The sequence below is a fragment of the Squalius cephalus genome (genome assembly GCF_949319135.1).
Source record: "Squalius cephalus genome assembly, chromosome: 23".
Classification (NCBI taxonomy): Eukaryota; Metazoa; Chordata; class Actinopteri; order Cypriniformes; family Leuciscidae; genus Squalius; species Squalius cephalus.
This window is the reverse complement of record NC_137144.1, coordinates 15,264,426-15,284,961: the sequence shown is the minus strand read 5'-3', so window position 1 is coordinate 15,284,961 and position 20,536 is coordinate 15,264,426. Positions and strand designations below refer to the sequence as shown.

The window sequence follows — 20,536 nt, the reverse complement described above, 5'->3', positions numbered from 1 at the left end:
CTCAGAATATTACACAAACCTGCAATAAATATGTTAACACAAATACACTATTTAATCTCACTTCTGTCTTTGCTGACCTTCCAATGATCCAATTCAAGGGCTGGGACGATACATCTATCTCCCGATTCGATAATATCACGAATCACGATACTTGGGTGCCGATATGTAGGCCTATTGCGATTCGATTTTGCAATAGGCTATTGAATTTTTCTTAACACTAGACCATCGGGAAAAGTTAAATCATACACTTATACAGACTACATGATGTATAAGATATAGAGTCATATCATATTTACAAAAACAAATCATCACATCTTTCTGACTTTTATTTCAGAAGTATTATACATTAGACTAGGCTACTACATTCTCTTGAATAAATGGTTCTTACAAATACATTTTTTAACAGTCACTTGTCGCCACTTAGTGGCGAAACAATGTAGGCCTAATCGATAAATGCGTTATTTTAAGCACCAAGTTTCTATCAAAAGCTGATTTTGATCGCTATCGTAGACATCAGTGTTCATATTCATATCTTCAGCCTGAGGCTTATTCATTTCACTTTTGGTCTGAAAGTCTTTTTGGTCTTTATATTTGCCAAAAAATAGATTTTTTTTATTATAAACAAACAAGCAAGCCCAGCAGGTGAGAAAACAGTAACACAAAAGTAACGTAACAGATTACTTTTTTTAGGGAGTAACGCAAAATTGTAATGTATTACTTTTAAAAGTTACTTTCCCCAACACTGGGAATCATAAATTAGTATGCTAAAGTGAAGATCATGGTAACCATGACTCAAGGGTTTCCAAATCCATCAGAAAGAATTACTATCCAAAATCTTACAAAAACCTCAAAAGCGTATGACTTCAGTCATTAGGTAGTTATCATGCTTTTCACTTTAGAAAACTGTTCCAAATAATTACTTCCAGTCAATGGAAAGTCAATGGGGTCCATCAACTGTTTGTTTCACAATATTCTTCAAAATATCATCTTTCAAAATTCATACAGCTTTGGAACAACTTGAGGGTGAATAGATGACTTCATTTCTGGGTGAACTATCCCTTTTGCTAATAGTAGTTACTAGAATGTTAATATTGTGTGTAGTTATTATTCATTAATGATGGAACAGTGACCATCATTTTATTTCAGTTATTTTAGTAGGCTGCATCAAGTTAAAATAAATGTAAATGAGAGATGTTTCATTTTGCAACTATATATATATGTATATATATATATATATATATATATATATATATATATATATATATATATATATATATATTAAGTAACAATAATGTTTTTACCTATAGTTTAGTTTTAACTATACCTGGGTTTTACATTCTGAAATGTAATACTGCCCCCTGCTGATGAGAACAACTATTTTGGAAACACAGATGCTTCTATAAAGTAAAATCTATGAATGTAATGAAACTTAACTATGTTGATCAAAAAAAAAATCTTTGATAATAATGCCATAATATAGCACAAAAAAAGTTTACTAATGACGGCATATAATATCATTTAAATTATAAATATGTAATGAAAATTGCTTCTATATGCAATAAATGCAGAATATTGCAGCTGCTGTAAGTTTTTGTTTTATTTAGATGGTTTTTGTGTTATCCATTATTAAATATCAATTAAAATATTAATAAGCATATTAAATAACAAAATAATATAAACATATTGAATCAAACATTGCTTTCATACTGCACAAGACATGAGTTTAAATTTATTACTGTGTTCATACTGGATACAGCTCATAGAGCGGCGTGGTGATTGTACACAGAAATGTATCTTTTGTCCTTCATGCTTTTTTATAATCCTCTTTAGCTAACCCCCTCACCATGAACAGAGTCCATACGTTGCTTTATTGCCAAAGAATTGCGCATGCGCAGTGACGTGACAGTCGCGTGCATGGTGTTAGCAGGTCGGCTATCTGAAGTAGCCTCAGCAGCGCGAGCCCGTGAATCGTTCTTCAAGTTCGAGCAGCGCTTGCCGGTGACCCGCACAATGTTCAGAGCCGCCCTTCGAGTCTCAGTCTCCGGTGCTCGGAGTTTAACAAGGGCACGGCCACAATATACAGGTAAATGCAGATTTTGCCGTATTACTTATGAAGTCTTTAATAGAAAAAAAACTATATAAGAGGCAGAGTTAACTGAAACACCTTGAACGTAGCTTAGCATATGAGCTAACCGAAGCCGCACCGGTGCCTTGCTTGAAAGGTTATACCTTTTAGAGGTTATTATCACGCTCTCATTAAACGCTTTTATTAAAGCATTTCCATTTCATAATCGTGTTTTTCCCTGTAATTTATTAAATCCTGTAGATGTTTTCTCACAGTGTCCTTGTAATGACCCACTAGAGCAAGGCTTCGGCCCAGCGCGCGGAGGAAACGCCACACTCAAACTGAAAGCTTCCTAGATTGACACATTATTCTGAGCTTTCGTTGAAACAGGAAGTCTAATGGCTAAATACTTGAAGTTTGAAAGACCACTCTGCATTTTAAACATAGCAAACAGGCTGTGTGGTTTATACTTTTTGCTTTGAAGCAGTTTAATCATATAGTCAGTGGCTACGTGCAAGACTTGCATCTTAAGATGAAGAATAACGTTACGCATACATTCACCTTGCGTCAGTGCAAACCGCACTTCCCATTAGATACAATACACTGACTGACCTCTATGCGAACCCACACCTCAGATCATAATCGATGCAAGTATAGTATCATCAGTATATAGACCACATCATACAACATCTAGTTTGCATCTCATTTTTAGCATATCAGTTGGATTTATTGCATGACATTCTTTAGCAAACAGTTAGGACTGTCATACTTCCCCATCGGACAAGGTAACATAGGTCAAACGAGAACTGGACCAGTTCCAGCTGGAACAAGGCCTGTATGCAAAATCTCACTGCACTATTAAAAGTTGTTCGCAATCATTGATACATAGACTAAATTATTATAGCATTATTATGAGAATTATGGCCCTTTTACACCTACACCATTGGCCATGACGGCAATGTTTATTGTCTGGATGTCATTCTCTTACTAACTTAGTGTATCAGGTCTCTTCTGATCTGATCGTCTCTGGTGTTTTACTTTCACAGCTTCGGTAGCTGCTCGTTCTTATTCCCATGGCAAACAGGAGACCGATGAAGAGTTCGATGCCCGCTGGGTCACTTACTTCAGCAAGCCGGACATCGATGCTTGGGAGCTGAGGAAAGGTGGGTGACTGAGGCGCTTCGACCTCATTGAATCGCCAGCTGTGCATTCGACTGCTGAGGATTTACTCTCATAAATATTTTTCTAAATCTAAAATCCTCTTTTGAATGCTGCTCTTTATGATTGCCGTATTTTAGAAAGTAAATTACGTAGCAAGTTATGTCCCTGAAATATTTTTGATGCTCGCTCCCCATTTTTCCATATATACCCACACACACACCCACCCACACACACACACACACACACGGAGTACCGGTCAAAAGTGTGGAAACATAACTGTTTTTGAAAAGTCTCTTATGCTCATCAAGCCTGCATTTCTTTAATCAAAAATACAGAAATATTATAACATATTACAACATAAAATAATGATTTTCTGTTTGAATATAAACATAATTTATTCCAGTGATGCAAAGCTGAATTTTCAGCATCATTACTCCAGACTTCAGTGTCACATGATCCTTCAGAAATCATTATAATATGCTGTATTTATTATCAATGTTGGAAACAGTTGTGCTGCTTAATATTTTTTTATAACCTGTGATACTTTTTTTCAGGATTTTATGATAAATAAAAAACAGCATTTCTTTCAAATAGAAGTCTTTTGTAACAATATGCACTACCATTCAACCATTTGGGGTTAGTATTTTATATTTATTTATTTTTTGAAAGAAATTAATACTTTTTGAAAAGATTTCTCTTTTGTATAAATGCTGTATCACTCTGTAACTATAATACACCATTATACAAGTAGGTTTCCATAATTAAACATAACAAATGGATCTATGTTGTAATTTTTGTTTGCTTTTTAATGTTTACTAACCTGTAAAGCTGGTTTAGTTTGATCCGTTGATATAAAAGATTTATGACTGTCTATTTATCTTTAACCTAGAAAATCTTTGGAACAAGGAAGTGTAAGTTGTAAGGAAGACAATGTCAACAGAATGACACCCATCTGGTGTCTGTGGAGTGAATGTCTGAAAATGTTTGTTTTTTTGCTTCAGGAATGAACACTTTGATCGGTTACGACTTGGTACCTGAGCCAAAGATCCTGGAGGCAGCCCTGAAAGCCTGTCGGAGGCTCGACGATTTAGCCAGTGCCATCCGCATTCTCGAGGCAGTCAAGGTCATTCAGTCTCTCTGGACAACTGCAAAATACACCACAGAGACATTATTCACTTCATCTCTTGAAGCTGTTTTTAACGTGATTTTCTGAAAATACAAAAAAATATTTTTACAAATTTAAGTAAAATTATACTCACATGCATTACTTTTTCTTTTACACAGGACAAATCTGGGCCACACAAAGAGATCTACCCCTATGTTCTCCAAGAGCTGCAACCTACCCTCAGTGAGCTTGGTATCCCTACACCAGAGGAACTTGGCATTGACAAAGCATAGATGTCTGCGATTGTGGTGAGTATTAGCATGCAGGATGTATTGTTCCTCTATGAAAGTGCAAGGTGTTTCCTTATTTGATTGAACATGTGCATTGTATCTTTCCTTTTCACCTACAGTCTTCCAGAGGCCTGCTGCTCTTGTCTGGACCGAGTAGACCACTGTACTTGAAGTCTTTGCCTCGTGTCATGGTGTTTGTGTTGTATTTAATTGGCCTTTATTACGTTCTTTTGCTTGTAAAATATTGATGGACCTAATAAAGGGAGATTTATCTTTACTCAATCTTGTTGTGTTTTTATCTGATGCCTCACAGACTTTGCTCCAGACTTGCTGTATTAACTGTTAACTTAAAGGGACAATTCGCCCAAAAAAGAAAATAGTCATTTACTCACCCTCAAGTTGTTCCAAACCTGTATGAATTTCTTTCTTATGCTGAACACAAAAGACATTTTAAAGAATGCCAGTAACCAAAGGTTGTGGCATTTTCTTCCATAGTATGAAGGAAAAAAATACAAATACTATATGCAAGTCAATGTGGCCATCAGCTGTTTGGTAATAAACATTCATTTTATGTTCCACATAACAGAAACTCATACAGGTTTGGAACAACATGAGGGTAAGTAAATGACAGAATATTCATTGTTTGGGCGAACTATCCCTTTAAAAATGTAGTTTTGTTTGTTTGTGTCTTTAAATCGTTATAATCAATCACAAAAGTTTAAAATCTATCCACAAGTCTGTTACATGTTACTGAATTTTTAAATTGAATGAAAGCAACTTATTTCCGGTGAATGTGCAAGACTTCCGAATAGCCGCCATAGGTAAACAACAGTAAACGGTCAAACAATTTGCGCTACAAACCAGTGTTTATGAATATCATATGATAATACATTTAAAATAATATTATAAAAAAGTACCAGTTTCCAACAACAATCAGCATAACGAACAATCCGTACCTAAAATAAGAGGAAGCGGTCGATACCGGAAGCCTCGCACATTCGAGGTAAACATGAACGCGCCCGCCCTTACGTTAAAAATAAGGTGACTAGTAAACAATTTTTGTTTTTCTGCTTGACACCACCACCATACACTATAATTATATAGTAAACGTTATAGCAGTTTTGAATCAGTAGAGGGCGCAGCAGGTATGCTTTCAACTTTAAATCATATATCAAAAGTCAAAATTACAATTAAAACTTGTGGTGTAGCCTATATACTTAAAAAGCCTTTTGAGTATAACGTACTTTTTCCATCGGAGAATTTTTTTTATTTTGGTCTTCAATAAATAGTATGCCCATGCGTAGCTAAGCTGGGGTCAGAATTTTGAGTCTAAAATGAAAAATGACAGCCTAATATTAGATCCATGAAATAGCCACGTAAGTGTATGTTAAGTCCTATCGGTTATGTGCTATAAATATTTTACTTGGCTGCTTACATAGGGGAAACGTAAGAACGTAGAGTAACTTGTTGCACGAGCCAGTGGGGCGGGATTTAAATGTGCGTGAATGTGCGGGGGGATTGGCTCCGGCTGGAGGAGGAAAAGTCGAGGGGACTGTGGGAGTCCCTGAGCGCGCAGTTCGGGAGGTGAGGTCAGGCGTTTCCCCTTTGGCTGGCCCCAGTGTCGAGTGTTTTTTTTCCCTCCCTCTGCGAACACCGAGAGGTTTATTACCGATTTATCAGAGGGGATATTAAACGTCCGGGTGGATGCACACGTACTCGGTGCGCTGAGCAAAACACGCACAGTGGTTCATCTAGGAAAAGAGTGATGGTGGACAATTCCAGTAGCAGCAAAGCGCAAGTGGTGAGTTCCGTCCTGTTGGCACAGAGCCCTGTTGAATGTATTGATAAGCTACTGTAATATTTCATCAGCCGATCTCGAGCGAATAAAATATTGTATCATGTATACACTAAAGATTTTCTAACATAGTCGCAATGAATCAACATGTATTTAAATTACCTTCGTGTGAGTGATCAAGCTATTAAATGTAGCGAAAATCCACATTGTACACGTCATGATATCAGGATTTTTTTTTTTTTTTTTTGATTATAGCCTACTACTCGTGCTGTTTATTTGTTTTTAAAGTTTCAGTTCGCGCGCTGCCGAATTCGAATTCGTCAAAAACATCTCCGTTTGTTTCCATTAGAACGCGATACTTTGTTGCGTCGTGTGTTCGTACTCTCTTTTAATAGCTTAATTGTTTTTGGAAGAGCGCCATACTTTTTGGCAGCCATGATTCGACTGTGCTCTGGATATCTTCTGTAACTGCGCGCACTTATCAAACTATGCTTTGATTAGTTATAAAGTAAAAGCATAACTCGAGTGGATTTGGCTAAATATTAATTATTTAACAAAGTGTAAAGCGAGACGCCGTTTTGGCCGGACATCCGGTCGTTCCACAATCTAGACTGGTCGCCTGTATTGGGGGGGGGGGTCAAAGGTAGGTTGGCCTACTGGGCAATAGGCGAGCTGCGGAATGCGACTTTAATCCTTTTGTGACATGAATACTGTTAACACTAATTAAAATACTTGTAAACATTAATTCGAAATTTCGAAGGCTGACCGGGCCACGTTCGTTGTGAAGATTTGCTTGCACGTATTTGTTCCATTTAAATTAAATTAAATTGAATTCCTTTTTTTACTGTCGTTTGTGCTTATTTGTTTACGCATTTTTTTTAAATCGAATTTATTAGCCGACTCCGTTTACGGCTCTTAATGCGTATTTGTTTATCCTTAATTCGAACTCTAATGCGTTTCTATTAAGCAAATATTGTTAATTCGAATTAAAAGAATTGAAGTTGTAAAAAAAAAGTAGAATGTGATTGTTTACAAATTAGTTGTGTTATGTGACTGAACGTTTGAAAGTGAGTTATTCAGTTGTTTATTATTATATATTTGAGTTAAATTACAGTACTGGTCAAAATTTGGAAACATAACTATTTTTAATGTTTTTGAAAGAAGCCTCTTATGCTCATCAAGCCTGCATTTATTTGATAAAAAAAACCAGTAATATTGTGAAATATTATTACAATTAAAAATAACAGTTTTCTATTTTAATATACTTTCAAGTATAATTTATTTCTGGGATGCAAAGCTGAATTTTCATCAGTCTTCTTCAGTGTCACATGATTCTTCAGAAATCATTCTAATATGCTGATTTATTATCAATGTTGGAAACAGTTGTGCTGCTTAATTTTTCTTTACAATCTGTGATACTTTTTTTCAGGATTCTTTGATGAATAAAAAATTACAGCATTTATTTAAAATAGAAATCTCTTGTATGTATGTATGTATGTATGTATATATATATAATTTTTTTTTTTTTTTGTTGAGGTTGACAAAGAAATTGACAAAGAATTTGTGTACAGAATGAATGAATTTACTTATTTTCTTCTGTCCACAATCCAGCCCAGCTTGTCTCAAGACAGCAGTCTGGCTAGTGCATTTTCCCAGGCGGCTTTCGGAAGTGCGGCTGGCGTCAAACTGGAGGCAGTTATGGAGCAGCTCCAGAGACAACAACAAGCTAAACTGGAGATGGAGCGCAAGGAGAGACAATTCAGGGAAGCCCACATTCTGTACGCCCAACAGCTGGCTGCACAGCAAGCCATCATGGCCTCCGCTAGGGCCCAGGGCACCCCATTAACCCCTGATTTTTACAGCAAAAACTCCAGAGACAGAGCGCTGAAAGGCGGCCAGGGGCCTCCAGCTGCCAGGGGGCCCATAAAAACCAGCTCTGACCTAGTACACGAGGAGGACGCCGCTGATGAGATGGACAGGGGAAGAGGCTCCGAGGGGGACGAAGATGACGATGACGAGATGATGATGGATGGAGAAGATGGCAGTGAAGAAGAGGAAAGCGAAGGCTTGGAGTTCCTCAGGAGGCAAAGCCTTGCTCTTCAGCAAGCGGCTGTCGGAGTCCCTCCATATCCGTACGCCGTCTACGCCGCCTCGCCCTCGGCTGCTAAAAAACGTGCTCTGTCACCAACCACTAAGGTGAAAGATGAACCCGAAGACTCCCTCAACGACCAGCAATCGTTCAACACACCAAACGGACTGGCCGATTGGAGCCTCGATGACTCATTGAAACAGGTTTGCGTTTATATTTCTATCTCTTGTCATTGTGTTCTCTCACACTCTATCACCATTGACCTACAAAAGCAGCAATACAGCATATTTTCATTCAGCACTGCATTATTTGAGGGGAGTCAGATCATAAGATGAATTGTAAAGAGTCTTTACATGTTCAAAAACTGTGAAACCACTAAAATCAACTGAAGTTTTTCGGCTCTGAATAGGACATTTAATCAAGTTTTCTTGAGCACATCAGGAATGTGTGTTCTAAAAGTGTACAAAAGAATTTGTTTGTTACTTGGAGGTAAGGGTTTAGTGAAAGATTATACATACAACAATGTTGAGTGTAATTTAGGGAGGAGATTTTCTCTAAATCAGTCAAGAAAATGTCAGAAGAAATCAATTTTTTGTTTGTTTGTTATAAAAAAAGTCTAGTTTTTCGGAAATTTTATTGCCATAATGTTATTAAATCAAGTTATAAACAATTGGTTGTACTTTGGTATACTGCCCTTAATTTATGCTAATTTTAATACAATTAATTAAAAAGCAGCGATAATGGGAATCATCATTGGAAATATTAAAAGAAAATATCAAATGCATTATGGTAATGAGAATTGAAATTCAATTCCAATTCCAGTTTTCTTGAACGCAGAAGGAACATGCATTCTCCCAAGTGTACAAAAGAAATTGTGCCTCTTTTTCCTCTTCTTGTTGCGTTCTCCTTTCTGAAGCTATTGTCTTCCTCTTCCCTTATCGTCAATAGTGTCCTGCTGTGAGCCAAGCTGTACCCTCAGACATGGTCCTTCGACCCTGTCAGTTAATTTCTCCGTTTGTTCAGCCCGAGTCTTTAGGGAATTCTGTCCTGACATAAGGCTTTTGTCCCTGGATATCCCTGAAGTGTGGCGTTCTGGCAGGCGGCCCAACAGGAGAGCGCTTTCATTCTCTCTCACTTCTTGCCGTCTCACTTTCCTCTGTCATTCCCCCTGCCGCTGGTGTTTCTTGAGAACAAGCTCTTGGCAGTAACGCTGTCTTGGCCTGTGACCAGAGAGGCACGCTGTCAAGTTGCAATACAAGTGGGAGAATGTCAGAGAGGCGCATGCTGTTGGAGAGCCGCCCTGACAGTTGACACGTGTAGATTTTGCAGTATTTAGATCTTCTAAACAAGACAATTGCATGTGGGACTCTTAAATAAGTGCATTTAAAGAGATTATTCATCAGAAGAAGAAAAAAATCGGATGTCATTTACTCACCCTCATGTTGTTCCAAACCTATGATGAACATGGGTATTTTGAGAAATGTCTTTTTGCCCATACAATGAAAGTCAATGGGGTCCAAAGTTGGACATTGGACATTCTTCAAAATATCCTTTTTTGTTCCACAGAAGAAAGTAAGTCATACAGGTTTGGAACTACATGAGACGACTTTGGCATTTTCATGATTGTGTGACGTAATTTTCGTAAACGTAATTTCGTGCTTTTAAAGCACTTGCGTCAATCATGCTAGGATGAAGCCGTCTTTCAGAAGTCTGTCTCGGTGGGTTTAATATGGAGTGAGACATTTCCCTGTAGTGCTGTCATCCATTTTAGTGGCCTCAGGTCTGAGCTCTTTGTTTGCTCAGCTGCGCTTGAGTGATCGATCAATCAGGGAAAAATGGATTGCTCTAATTTCAGACGCTCACTCTTATGGCTTCTTGAGCCCTTGATATTTGGCATGCTTTCAATCAAAGCCCATTTACCCTTCTTTATTATACTACGTTGAATAACACATATATATATTTATATATCTCGAAATCCCCAAAGCGGCATTTAGTGGTAGTACGTCCATTTTAATTCTGTAAGTGTTGCTATCTTTGATGTTATGACCGTGTGTTTTTACGCTAAACATCCAACATGGTTTTATTGACAGTTACTCACATCAAGCACGTTCAAAGCGGTTTTATTTGCGGTATATCAGTAACAACAAGCACAAGTTGGTAAAACTAGTGATGGTTGGGAAGGTTGTGTGTTGACAGGCAGCTCTGTGATGTTTTCATCACACCCATGTCATTATATATGTATTTATAGAGGGTAGTGGTCTGAGGGCTTGTACACTGCTTTTCAAATATAGGCTTGTCCACGTGTATAGGAAACAATAGGAGATTCAGTGCTCTGAAAAGGCTGATGGTTGGACTTATACCTCATTACTAAGAGGGAAGGGTTTAGTGAATGAGCTTTATAGAGTCACTTCATGTTTAGTGCATTTTTAAGGGTGGGGTTTTCACAAAGAAATCTGTCAAGAAAATGTCCAGGTCACTCCAAAATCAAAAGTTAGCATCTAGAAATTATTTTTTCTTTAATATAAAGCTCTTTTAACAACCATTAAGATTTTTCTGCATTATTACATTATTTCTATAAAAATTAAGCAGTTCTCCCTAAATTCTCATTACCGTTATGCATAAATAAAAGTTGTTTTTGTATTTTCATTACCGTAATGTAAAGAATTTCATATTTTTAGAATTGTATATGTATAAATGATGGTAATATTTGTTATATAGCTCTTAATTTATGCTAATTAATTATTTATTTTTAAATACTACATTGTGGTAATGAGAAGCATCAATAAAAATAATGGAAATAGTAAAAGTAAAATGTCAAATGCATTACGGTAATGAGAAATTTGTCCTAAAAAAATAATTATTGATCCTACATGTGTCTGTTGTCTCCTTAAGTTTAATGTACTTTTAAGTATATATTCTAATAATTAAGTGTAAATTATTTTTTTACCCATAGGTTTTTGAGATGACCCAGACATTTTTGGTCCCATTTTAGTGCACGCAAAAAAGAGCTTATTTAATAAGAACTGTTTTAGACCTTGAGGGCTTCAATCCCATCCCCACCCTCTTTTTTTGGTCCCACCCGTCTTTATTTCTGTCCTTTAGTATTTAATGATGCTCTCTGTGGTAACAGTATCAGATTGCATGGTGGGGGGGATGTGAAGAGACTGGTTTGATGGCACTGACTACACAAAAGAGAACAGATGCCACAAATGGCGTTTCTAAATGAGGGTGGGGGGTTGTCTTTTTGAAGCTTTTCACACTTAAATGGATAAGCCTTAGTCAATCAGTAAACACCTTTAATAAAAGCGCAGTAGTCGGGTGTAAAGTTGGCAGTAGCGTTTACTCATAATCTTAGCAAACGGGGGAGTTAATTGGCAGTTTGTAGATAAAGGAAGTTCACGCCAGCTTTGTTTAATATCTCCAAAGGGGAAGGACTTTGCAGGTTTTTGAGGGAAGCTCGTGGATGTTACTATCGTAATTTCTACTTCCTGTGCTTTGTTGTTGCTGATTTGTTTTTCAGGTTTACTAGCGTTGAATTCAATAAATCATCTCCAAGTCAGTGAGGGGGTCAAATGGCTGCCATTAAACTTTTCATTGAACACATGGCTGAGGCTAGTCCAGATAGCTCGGCGCCCTTTAAACCTAGCGTTTTTAGCGGTAGCTGACACAATGCCCCTTTTAGGGAGCTCGGCATGGTAATCTTGGGTGATTAATGGAGTTTTAATCAGGCTCAGTTGACGTCGGAGCGCGCATGTGCCTTGAGTTACGGCCTCCCATTTGGTGAGTATGATGACCATATCAAAGGCATGGGGTCAATAGAAACACCCCCGCTACTTTGATTCTGCGTTTGTCAGGAGAAATATATGGCAGCAATTAGCAAAATCTTTTAACCAAGTACCTGTTTATTATTTTAGGGGCCGAAATATTCCCTTCCAAGTCTTACTTTGAAGCTTCCAATTGCATTTTCGCTCCCCAACATGTACTGGGATACATTGTCTTCCTTGGGGTTTCTATGGTAAAAGTGATGTGTATGGATAAACAAAAAGACAGCAGTGCTTTAGATTGCACACTCTTTATGTTCTCCCTTCCCCCAAAAGCGTGTTTCTAAACTAACAACAGGAAATTTGTCCTTGGGTTCGGGGGACAATCTTGTTTGTCGAACTGTTGCATTATTTAACTGTCAGCGTCACCTTGACAACATGTCACCCCCACGCTCGCGATACAACCCAGCCGGTTGCAATCAATTCTTATTATATTGCTGTCGCAGTGGAATGATTTTCCATATAAATTCTCAATGACCTGATGGCCTCACACTTGTACGTTCCCTCTAAATGTTAGCACGTACATCTGGTGTACATTATTAGCACGGCGTAGCTTATTTCTCTAACGCGTTACGGGCATTAATGCGCTCGCGAGGTCTGCCAATCTTTCTCTGGTAGCTTTGCAGTCCATCTTGATGGAGAAGTTTCAGTTGGACGGCCCTCCTGGGTCCTATATGATGTTGTGATCGCTGGCGTCAGCCCATCTGTGTGATAGATCAGCGGCGATTCAATTAGCCCTTAAGAATATCAGCCCAATTCCGTGATAAAACGTGGTTTATTTGAGTAAGAGCTGTCAGATGGATGTTTTATAGCTGTGTTTTGGTGCCATTTCACCCTTCCCGTTCCAGTGTGAAGTATCTGGTAGGGTGGTAACTCTAACCCTTGAATAGGAGGCATTTGATAGTAAAAATCTTTAAAGGCCAGAGGCAAGAATGTGAGTGTAGTTGAGGGTCTGGTGTCTGCGTCTAGTTTGTCCAGCCCCACCCAGAGGAAACATTCCAAGTGGAATTAGAGTTTCTTTTCTTCAAATGGTGAGAATTCCCATTAGGGGCCTGGGCATAAAGCAAGAATAGAGGGAGTGTCTTTGTCGCAGCCGTCCTATGATTTGTGACCTTTTCTAGTCCATTTCACCAAGTGTAACAGAAGCAAGTAATGGAGGGGGGAATGGTAATCAACCAGAAAGGTATATGGTGAAGGGAGGGTGTGTTTTCTTATTTGTCCGTCCATTTCCTTTCCCTCTTAACAAGTGTAGAATGTTTGTCCCCAACCCCCCTCAAAACGTGTCCCAACTCGCCAGAGGTTTTCGCCGCTTTCGTTCTACCAAAAGCACCTTAGGGCTTTATCATCACACAGTATCTATTTATCAGCGTCACTAGAATGTGGAATTTCAAGCACACCTAGGAAGTGCTAAAGAAATGCATACCTTCGTAAAAAGTTTTGTCGGACTGGCACAGATGTTTTTGCTTAAAATTGTTAGCCAGCGGGGTTAAAAGTAAGGTTTTTGTGTCATCGCCGAAAACTGTATATGGGTTAAAAGTACATTTTGGTTTATATCACGATATAGTTCTTTTTGATGGAAAAAACGACAAAAGGCCAATTTTCTAATTATTTCTTCTACTTAGTATTATCATTATTATTATCTTATGTAATTGACCTTTATTTATTGTTGACTTAGTGGCTTTTGTGTTGATTTAGTTTTATCTTTATTTAGTGTTTTATCTATTTGTGCTAAAACCAAAGGATTTTGTTTTTCTCTCTTTTTTGAACTTTCTCTAAAATTCTTTTCAAAAAACATCTTTTGAAAAAGGTGGACTGCATCTATAGTTTTGGGATCAAGTTGTTATTCCCATTTGGCTAAATTAATGAATGTGTTTTGCAGGTGTAGACATGATGCAAGAATTGCAAAGTATTATCAACAGTATGCAAATATCATGATTTTCTGAATCCTGAAAAGCCACGAATCTCATTCTTGAGGGATTATTGATGTTTTTAAATTCTTAACCTTGGTTTCACAGACAAGGCTTAAGCCTAGTCCCAGACTAAAATGTATGTCTAAACAGTTTTAACTAAAAGAAACGTGCCCTGGCATATCTTAAAATATGTCAGTGCCATTGTTTTGTCTCAAGATGCACACCAGTAATGTTTTTTCTAAGACGCATTTATAAAACCTACTTAGATCTCCTAATTGAACTAAGACAAGGCTTGGATTAAGCTAGGATTAGGTCAGTGAAACCAGGCCTTAAAATTAGTAGAAGAGCCACAGAGGACAGGTAAGCTTCTGGGAAATGATGTCGTCCTTCAGTTCCTTCCTTTACAAATTTCCAAAGGGCACAATACTGGGATTGGACCACGGTGGACCGAAATGTTCACACCTGTGTCCATTTGTGTGAAAGACAATCTCTTTTCTCATGTAGCGCCCAGTCAGGACAAAGATAATGGATGTGAACTCTGCCTCAGGCCTTCGCAGGATGTTCAAGGATTTGGACAAGCAGTTACAGGCCCTGGCTTTGGGCCTTTTGTCTCTCTTTTCGGCTCTTGTCAACTATGTGCCATTTGTATTGTTCAAAGGACCATATCAGCAATAAGGGCTAATAAAGCTGCTTTGTTTTTGTTTTTTTCCCCGCCTCCTTATATAGTAAACTTTACATTTTGGTTGTCAATGCCCTTGCATACTTTACACTGCACATTTTACAGACCTTTTCCCCATAATTTTTCCCACGTCATCTTACTGTGGGACACTGGACAGCCGCACACCTTACAATATCACTTAGCGTAGTGCTGCATACAGCCACGAATTGATCTTAATGGATCCATTACAAATTCCCAGGGATAGATGTGCCCAATCTACTCCCTCCCCCGCCTCTATTGCTCCTGGCACAGCAAGGAGCCAAATAAGTGATACTGTGACTTTTGGCAGTGGAGAACCAGTTATTTGATTTGGATTAAAAGATCAAGGCCATCCCATATGGTGCTGCTCTATGCTGTTGCCCATGGAGCAGCTGCAGCGGTGATGATAATCTATGGCACTGGGACATAAGTTCAGTCAGAGAAAGTTTGTCTTTTTTATTTAATGATCATTGTAAAGTTCATTTATTTCTCTTTTTATTTTTTTGCGTTATGTTTTTATTGTGGGAAATTAAATTGTATTTATTTATTTTTGGAACTTTCTTTGGTTCTTTTTTTATTTTCTGTTTTTCCAGTTTAATTTTTTGTTTTTATTTGAGTCGCCAAATTTTACAATGCGCATTGTTTCAAAGCACCTTTACAGAAAATCATGATGTTAATGTTTATAATATCTTAATATCTTCATGCCGTAGTCACATTTAGCAGATTAGATCTGTGCGATAATATAATTTACATTTTGTAAAGTATACAGTCGATAAAGCAGTTGAGATTTGCTATATAGTAAATCTCACCCTACATGCCGCATGTATTATGTATGTATGCAAATAAAGTCTTGCATACTTGGACATCTAACTTTAGAAGAGCTGGGCAATAATAGTTACATTTTGTGACAAAAAATCTTAGACAGTTTTATCTTATTTATTTATTTTTTAAATAAAAGTGCCTACTTGAGTGCCTTTGTCTCTTCTCATTTATTTATTTTTAATATATTTTGTGTGTTATTTTGAGAACTACTTTGCTTTTTTCTTGTTTCGTTTTTTTGCCTTTCTGTTTTTCCCATTTATTTCATCTTTTTTTTTTTTTTTTTTTTTTGGGAAACAGCCATACCACAGATCAGTTGATATGGCTTCGTGTTGCAGTGTTACTCAGCAACTGTGAACAACCTACATTTAAACTGGATGCATGTGACGCATCAAATCAAAATTACAATCAACTAACCTGTCCACACTTGAAGTTCATATACAGTATAGCAGAATCTCTACACCGTCATAAAGCCCAACCCTATTGTAAAAGAATGGTTTAAAAAAGAAAATCAAACAACCAAATCAAAGTGCCTCAACTTAATGCTGAGCTAAACTTATCAAAATACAATTACCACCCATTCCTATCAGCATACTGGTATATTTGCATTAACACCCAGAGAGGTCTGCTTGATAGGGGAGGTTACTGTTTCATCTCAGTTGAACAATCCCGTCGAGGTGTTGATAGCACTTTGGGAAGCCCAAACTGCTATAGCATCACTGCCTGTTGACTTAATGTCTCTCACCACACTGGTTTCTCAATGGTAGACTGTATTCACATTAGAAGATCTTCGCTTGAGCCCTTCTGTTAGGACGTCACTTATCTAGAAGACTCATGCTGTGGTTTCCACCCGCATTAATGTTGTTGTTTTGTACTAAAATCAAATGTTTTTCATCAGCTAGAGCTTTATTTTAGAATTTTGTGTTCGTCCCTTCAGGACAAGTAATTATTTGCCGCATTCAGATGTGACAAACACTGGACAACACCATGTGTTTGTTCCTTCTACCCAAGTAATTATTTGCCATGGTCAGCTAGTGTAGTGGTTTCTGTTGAATTAATATGGGGGAAGGGGCTGTCATTTCCTCTGGGTGACCCAGATGGTCATCTGCTTCCTCTCTTCTCAGCTAATTTGGACACTAGCCAATCAGTTCTCCCTTAATATGATTAGTAAGGCCAAAGCTTGACCTGTAATCCTGATAACAGCTTGCACAGTTCGTAAATGTCTTCGATGTAGGATAATGTTTTGCATTCGGATCTCGTGTGTCGACGCCATTTGGCTTGGCATGTGCACCGGACAAAATTCGTTGAGGTCTGCGAAGCCTGAGATTTCTCGTAATCCTTTTACATTGGAATCCAATATACAAGTGCTTGTTGTTTTGAGAGCCGCTCGAAGTTATACAGTAGATACTCTACTAATTTCTCTACTAATCTTTAATATATAAAATACATAGGGGTCTGTGAAGTTTGAGATTTCTCATAATCCTTTTATAATGTAATTCATTATACAAGTGGTTGTTTTCAGATTCCCTCAAGGTTATACAGTAGATGCTCATTCACTTGACACATCACAATAGCACACAGCATGGATGCCCACCGCTGTTGATTGACTTGATTCCCTACCGGGTTCCCGGCCGCTCTTGGGCCCAGCTGGTGTGTGCTTGCTGTAAACGTGAAGAGGGCCAGGCTGTAGACCGCTCTCTTCCCCAGCTGTGATTCACTTAGCATATTAAAGAGTAGGGCGGTGGATGAGTCCTGTAAACTGCTTTATTGCCACTCTGCCTTTTCCTTTCAGACTTTGTGTAAATGAATACTGGAGCCACAGTGGATAACTTGTAATCAAGCACAGGGCATGTGCACAGAGGGACTATTAGATTTTATAACTGTTTTGTGGTCATGGCTCCTGGGTAACAACGGTGACGTGGTGCTAAAACTAATTGCCTTCAAGCATATGAGCTAAAAAAATTGCATCAATGTTATTACTAGAGATATATCAATTTATCTGTAACCTATCAGTTATTGGCTGGTATATCAGATTTTAAATTTAACATTATCAATCCATATTAGATGGATATCAGATTTTGTTTTAAAATTAGTATTGGTTGATTTCGGATATTTTTCAAGCTTATTTCTCCAGTCTTACTGATCCACCACACCCCACCCCACCCGACCACACCTGATTTCAGTCCATATTGGTGCATTTGGATGATTATTAGAGTTTTTAGTTCTATTAGTTTATATTAAATATTTCCTTCTTTCCTCTATTTTACATTTAGATTCACTTAAGGCCGTTCACACCAAGGACAATAACAATTCAGAACTTTTTTTTCCATCTGATGAATGATAAAAACATTGGCAGCCAATCAGAATCCAGCCTCCTTTAAAGAGCTCAAGCATTTAAAGCGGCAGGCGACAACTGTACGGCACGTTTATAATAATCAGAACGATATCGTCCGCTGGTGTGGACTCTAATATAGTTATCTTTAGATATTGTTCATGGTTTGAACTGGCCTTTAAATGAGGGCTTAGGTAATTAAAAACTATTTAGTAATATAATAACAGTGTAAAACGTAATCTTTAACTAATATCAAAATTAATATACATTTTTCGCACTATACTTTATAATGTTGTGATGCCTAAATTCCCGTTTGCTTTTAAAAATTAAAAATTATATTTGATAAAATTATTTTTTGACAAAATTGTATGTAATTTTAATATTGGCCATTTATTGTTTTTTGGTCATTACAGGAAATAATTATCAGCCAGAATTTGTACTTTCCCTTGCTGTAGCTTCTGTCCACTGCCAGCCAGCCATCAGGTCCATACCCCTTCATGTTAGCTTGAGGAAAACCCTTGGAGTTCAAAGGTTAGCGCTAAAGAAGGCCTTCCTGACATGAAGAGAGGAGCCTGTTTGTGCATCTTGACTCCCGACACCCAATAACTCACTTTCTTGCTTGTTCTTTCAAACAGTGGCCCCCAATGTCATCCCCTCCCATCACTTTTTTTTTTTTTGCTAATTGTTTCTCTTTCTTTTCTCGTAGAATGGAAATTCAAGTTGGAATGAGGAAGGGGATGGTGGGAGAAGCCGAGGAGAGGCCTCCAGAGACTTTGCCAAGGTAAACATTGCTTTTGTTAGCCACAGCTAGTCATTACACATTTTGTCAGTGACACACTAACACAGTTTTGCTGGGTTATTTAACCTTATAGCAGTGTGTTAAAAAAACAACTGTCAGTTTTTCCATCACAATTAATAAAATATTTGTAGTTAAGTTAACTCATTCAGTTCATTTTTAAGGAAAAAATTAACTGTATAATTATTGGGTTCTGAGATCATTTTTTCTGACACTATTTTACAAAAATGCAGTGAAAACTTTAATATTGTGAAATATTGTCACAATTTGAAATTAAAAAAAATTCTATTTGAATATATTGTAAAATGTAATTTATTCCTGTGATAAAAGCTGAATTTTCTGCATCATTACTCCAGACTTCAGTGTCACATGATCCTTCAGAAGTCATTCTAATATGCTGATTTGCTGCTCAAGAAACATTTATGATTATCAATGTTGAAAACAGTTTTTTTCAGGACTCAGTTCAAAAGAACTGCATTTATTTGAAGCAGAAATCTTTTGTAACATTATACATGTCTTTACTGTCAATTTTGATCGTTTTAGTGCATCCTTGCTTAATAAAAATCATACTGACCCCAAACTTTGAACGGTAATGTAGGTATCTAAATAAAGACACTTGACTATATATGAGAGAGAGAGCGAGAGAGCTATCATTCAATTCGTCTGAAGTTTCCGATTAGTAAAAATCACACAGAGCAAAATAAAATGGTTATAATGTCAAATATAATGATGCGTTAGCATATTTACAGTATTACATGTGAGGGATAATTCACGGCTAGCTTTGCAATAAACTATTTTAACGCACGATGTGGAGGCAAAGAACCACTTGGCGCGAAACGTTGCCTCTACGGATTGCATTCAAATCGGTTAATCCACAGCTAGCCAATGGATTATCAAGTTTATACAATGGTCATTTTCCAGCATTGACAAGTTAAGGCCCAATATCCTCACAGCAAAGGAGCAGCGGTATGCTGTTAGCAAACATCCCGATGCCGCCCACGCTGCTAAAAAGGGATGTTTAGATGAACATGTAAATATGTGCTTCGCGCTTTCCTTTCAAATAACAACAAAAGTGACATCTGATCATTGAGATATAGATGTTTGCACGAGCTTTGCAATTCAGCACTTCAGTAAAGTCACGCCACATTTATTTATATACCACTTGAAAAATGAAACAAAAAACTGACCCAGTGTCAGTGTCTTTTTTTTGCAATAAAGCAGCTCTCAAATGTGTTCATGTTTTTTCTCGTGGACGTCCGAACTCGAGGGACTGAACAGAAGAAATGAACCAGAAAAGATTTCCTTATCAAAGAAGGCAGAGCCCTTAGAGCCACACCTACCTGTTTTGTAATCGCCACGGACCACTTTTCTGCAAAGTTGTCTTTAACTAGCCATTTCGAACTCCCAAAATGAACACAAAACAAACTTTGTTTGGGCCTGATTTTGTTCAAAATTCACACCAGTTTGTTCTTCGATTTCGCTTGAAGTATATCAGGGCCTTCAAAGCTGTTATTAATGTTTGCTGCACAATATTTGACCTGAAGTATAAAAATGACGATTATTTTCGTTATTTAAACCCGCTTTAAAAACGAAACCGAGATAAAGTAGTGCAGTAAGATTACATTTATTTAAATTAATGAATTATAGCAATTTATT

The 20,536-nt window shown here is 37.5% G+C and overlaps 2 protein-coding genes across 2 annotated transcripts in view; both read left to right on the top strand.

Annotated features, from left to right (window-relative positions):
- Positions 1 to 1,875: 1,875 nt before the first annotated feature.
- Positions 1,876 to 4,898, top strand: cox5aa (cytochrome c oxidase subunit 5Aa). The gene is made up of 5 exons (XM_079858550.1): positions 1,876 to 2,083; positions 3,112 to 3,228; positions 4,228 to 4,349; positions 4,511 to 4,639; positions 4,741 to 4,898. The coding sequence occupies exons 1-4, from the start codon at positions 1,888 to 1,890 to the stop codon at positions 4,622 to 4,624; spliced, it is 549 nt and encodes a 182-aa protein (XP_079714676.1). The 5' UTR covers positions 1,876 to 1,887; the 3' UTR covers positions 4,625 to 4,639; positions 4,741 to 4,898.
- Positions 4,899 to 6,107: 1,209 nt separating this feature from the next.
- arid3b (AT-rich interactive domain 3B) overlaps positions 6,108 to 20,536 on the top strand; it is a 31,800-nt gene continuing 17,371 nt past the window's right edge. The window contains exons 1-3 of the mRNA XM_079858528.1: positions 6,108 to 6,422; positions 8,028 to 8,708; positions 18,791 to 18,865. Of these exons, the coding sequence (XP_079714654.1) occupies positions 6,387 to 6,422; positions 8,028 to 8,708; positions 18,791 to 18,865 (792 nt within the window). The 5' untranslated portion in view covers positions 6,108 to 6,386. The remainder of the gene's footprint in view (positions 6,423 to 8,027; positions 8,709 to 18,790; positions 18,866 to 20,536) is intronic.

What these genes read in the sequence shown, in the direction of transcription:
- cox5aa (XM_079858550.1), top strand. Translation starts at nt 1,888, where the DNA reads ATGCGCAGTGACGTGACAGTCGCGTGCATGGTGTTAGCAGGTCGGCTA. An exon ending in GGCACGGCCACAATATACAG is followed by an intron (nt 2,084 to 3,111) that starts GTAAATGCAGAT and finishes TTACTTTCACAG; the next exon opens with CTTCGGTAGCTGCTCGTTCT. An exon ending in TGCTTGGGAGCTGAGGAAAG is followed by an intron (nt 3,229 to 4,227) that starts GTGGGTGACTGA and finishes TTTTTGCTTCAG; the next exon opens with GAATGAACACTTTGATCGGT.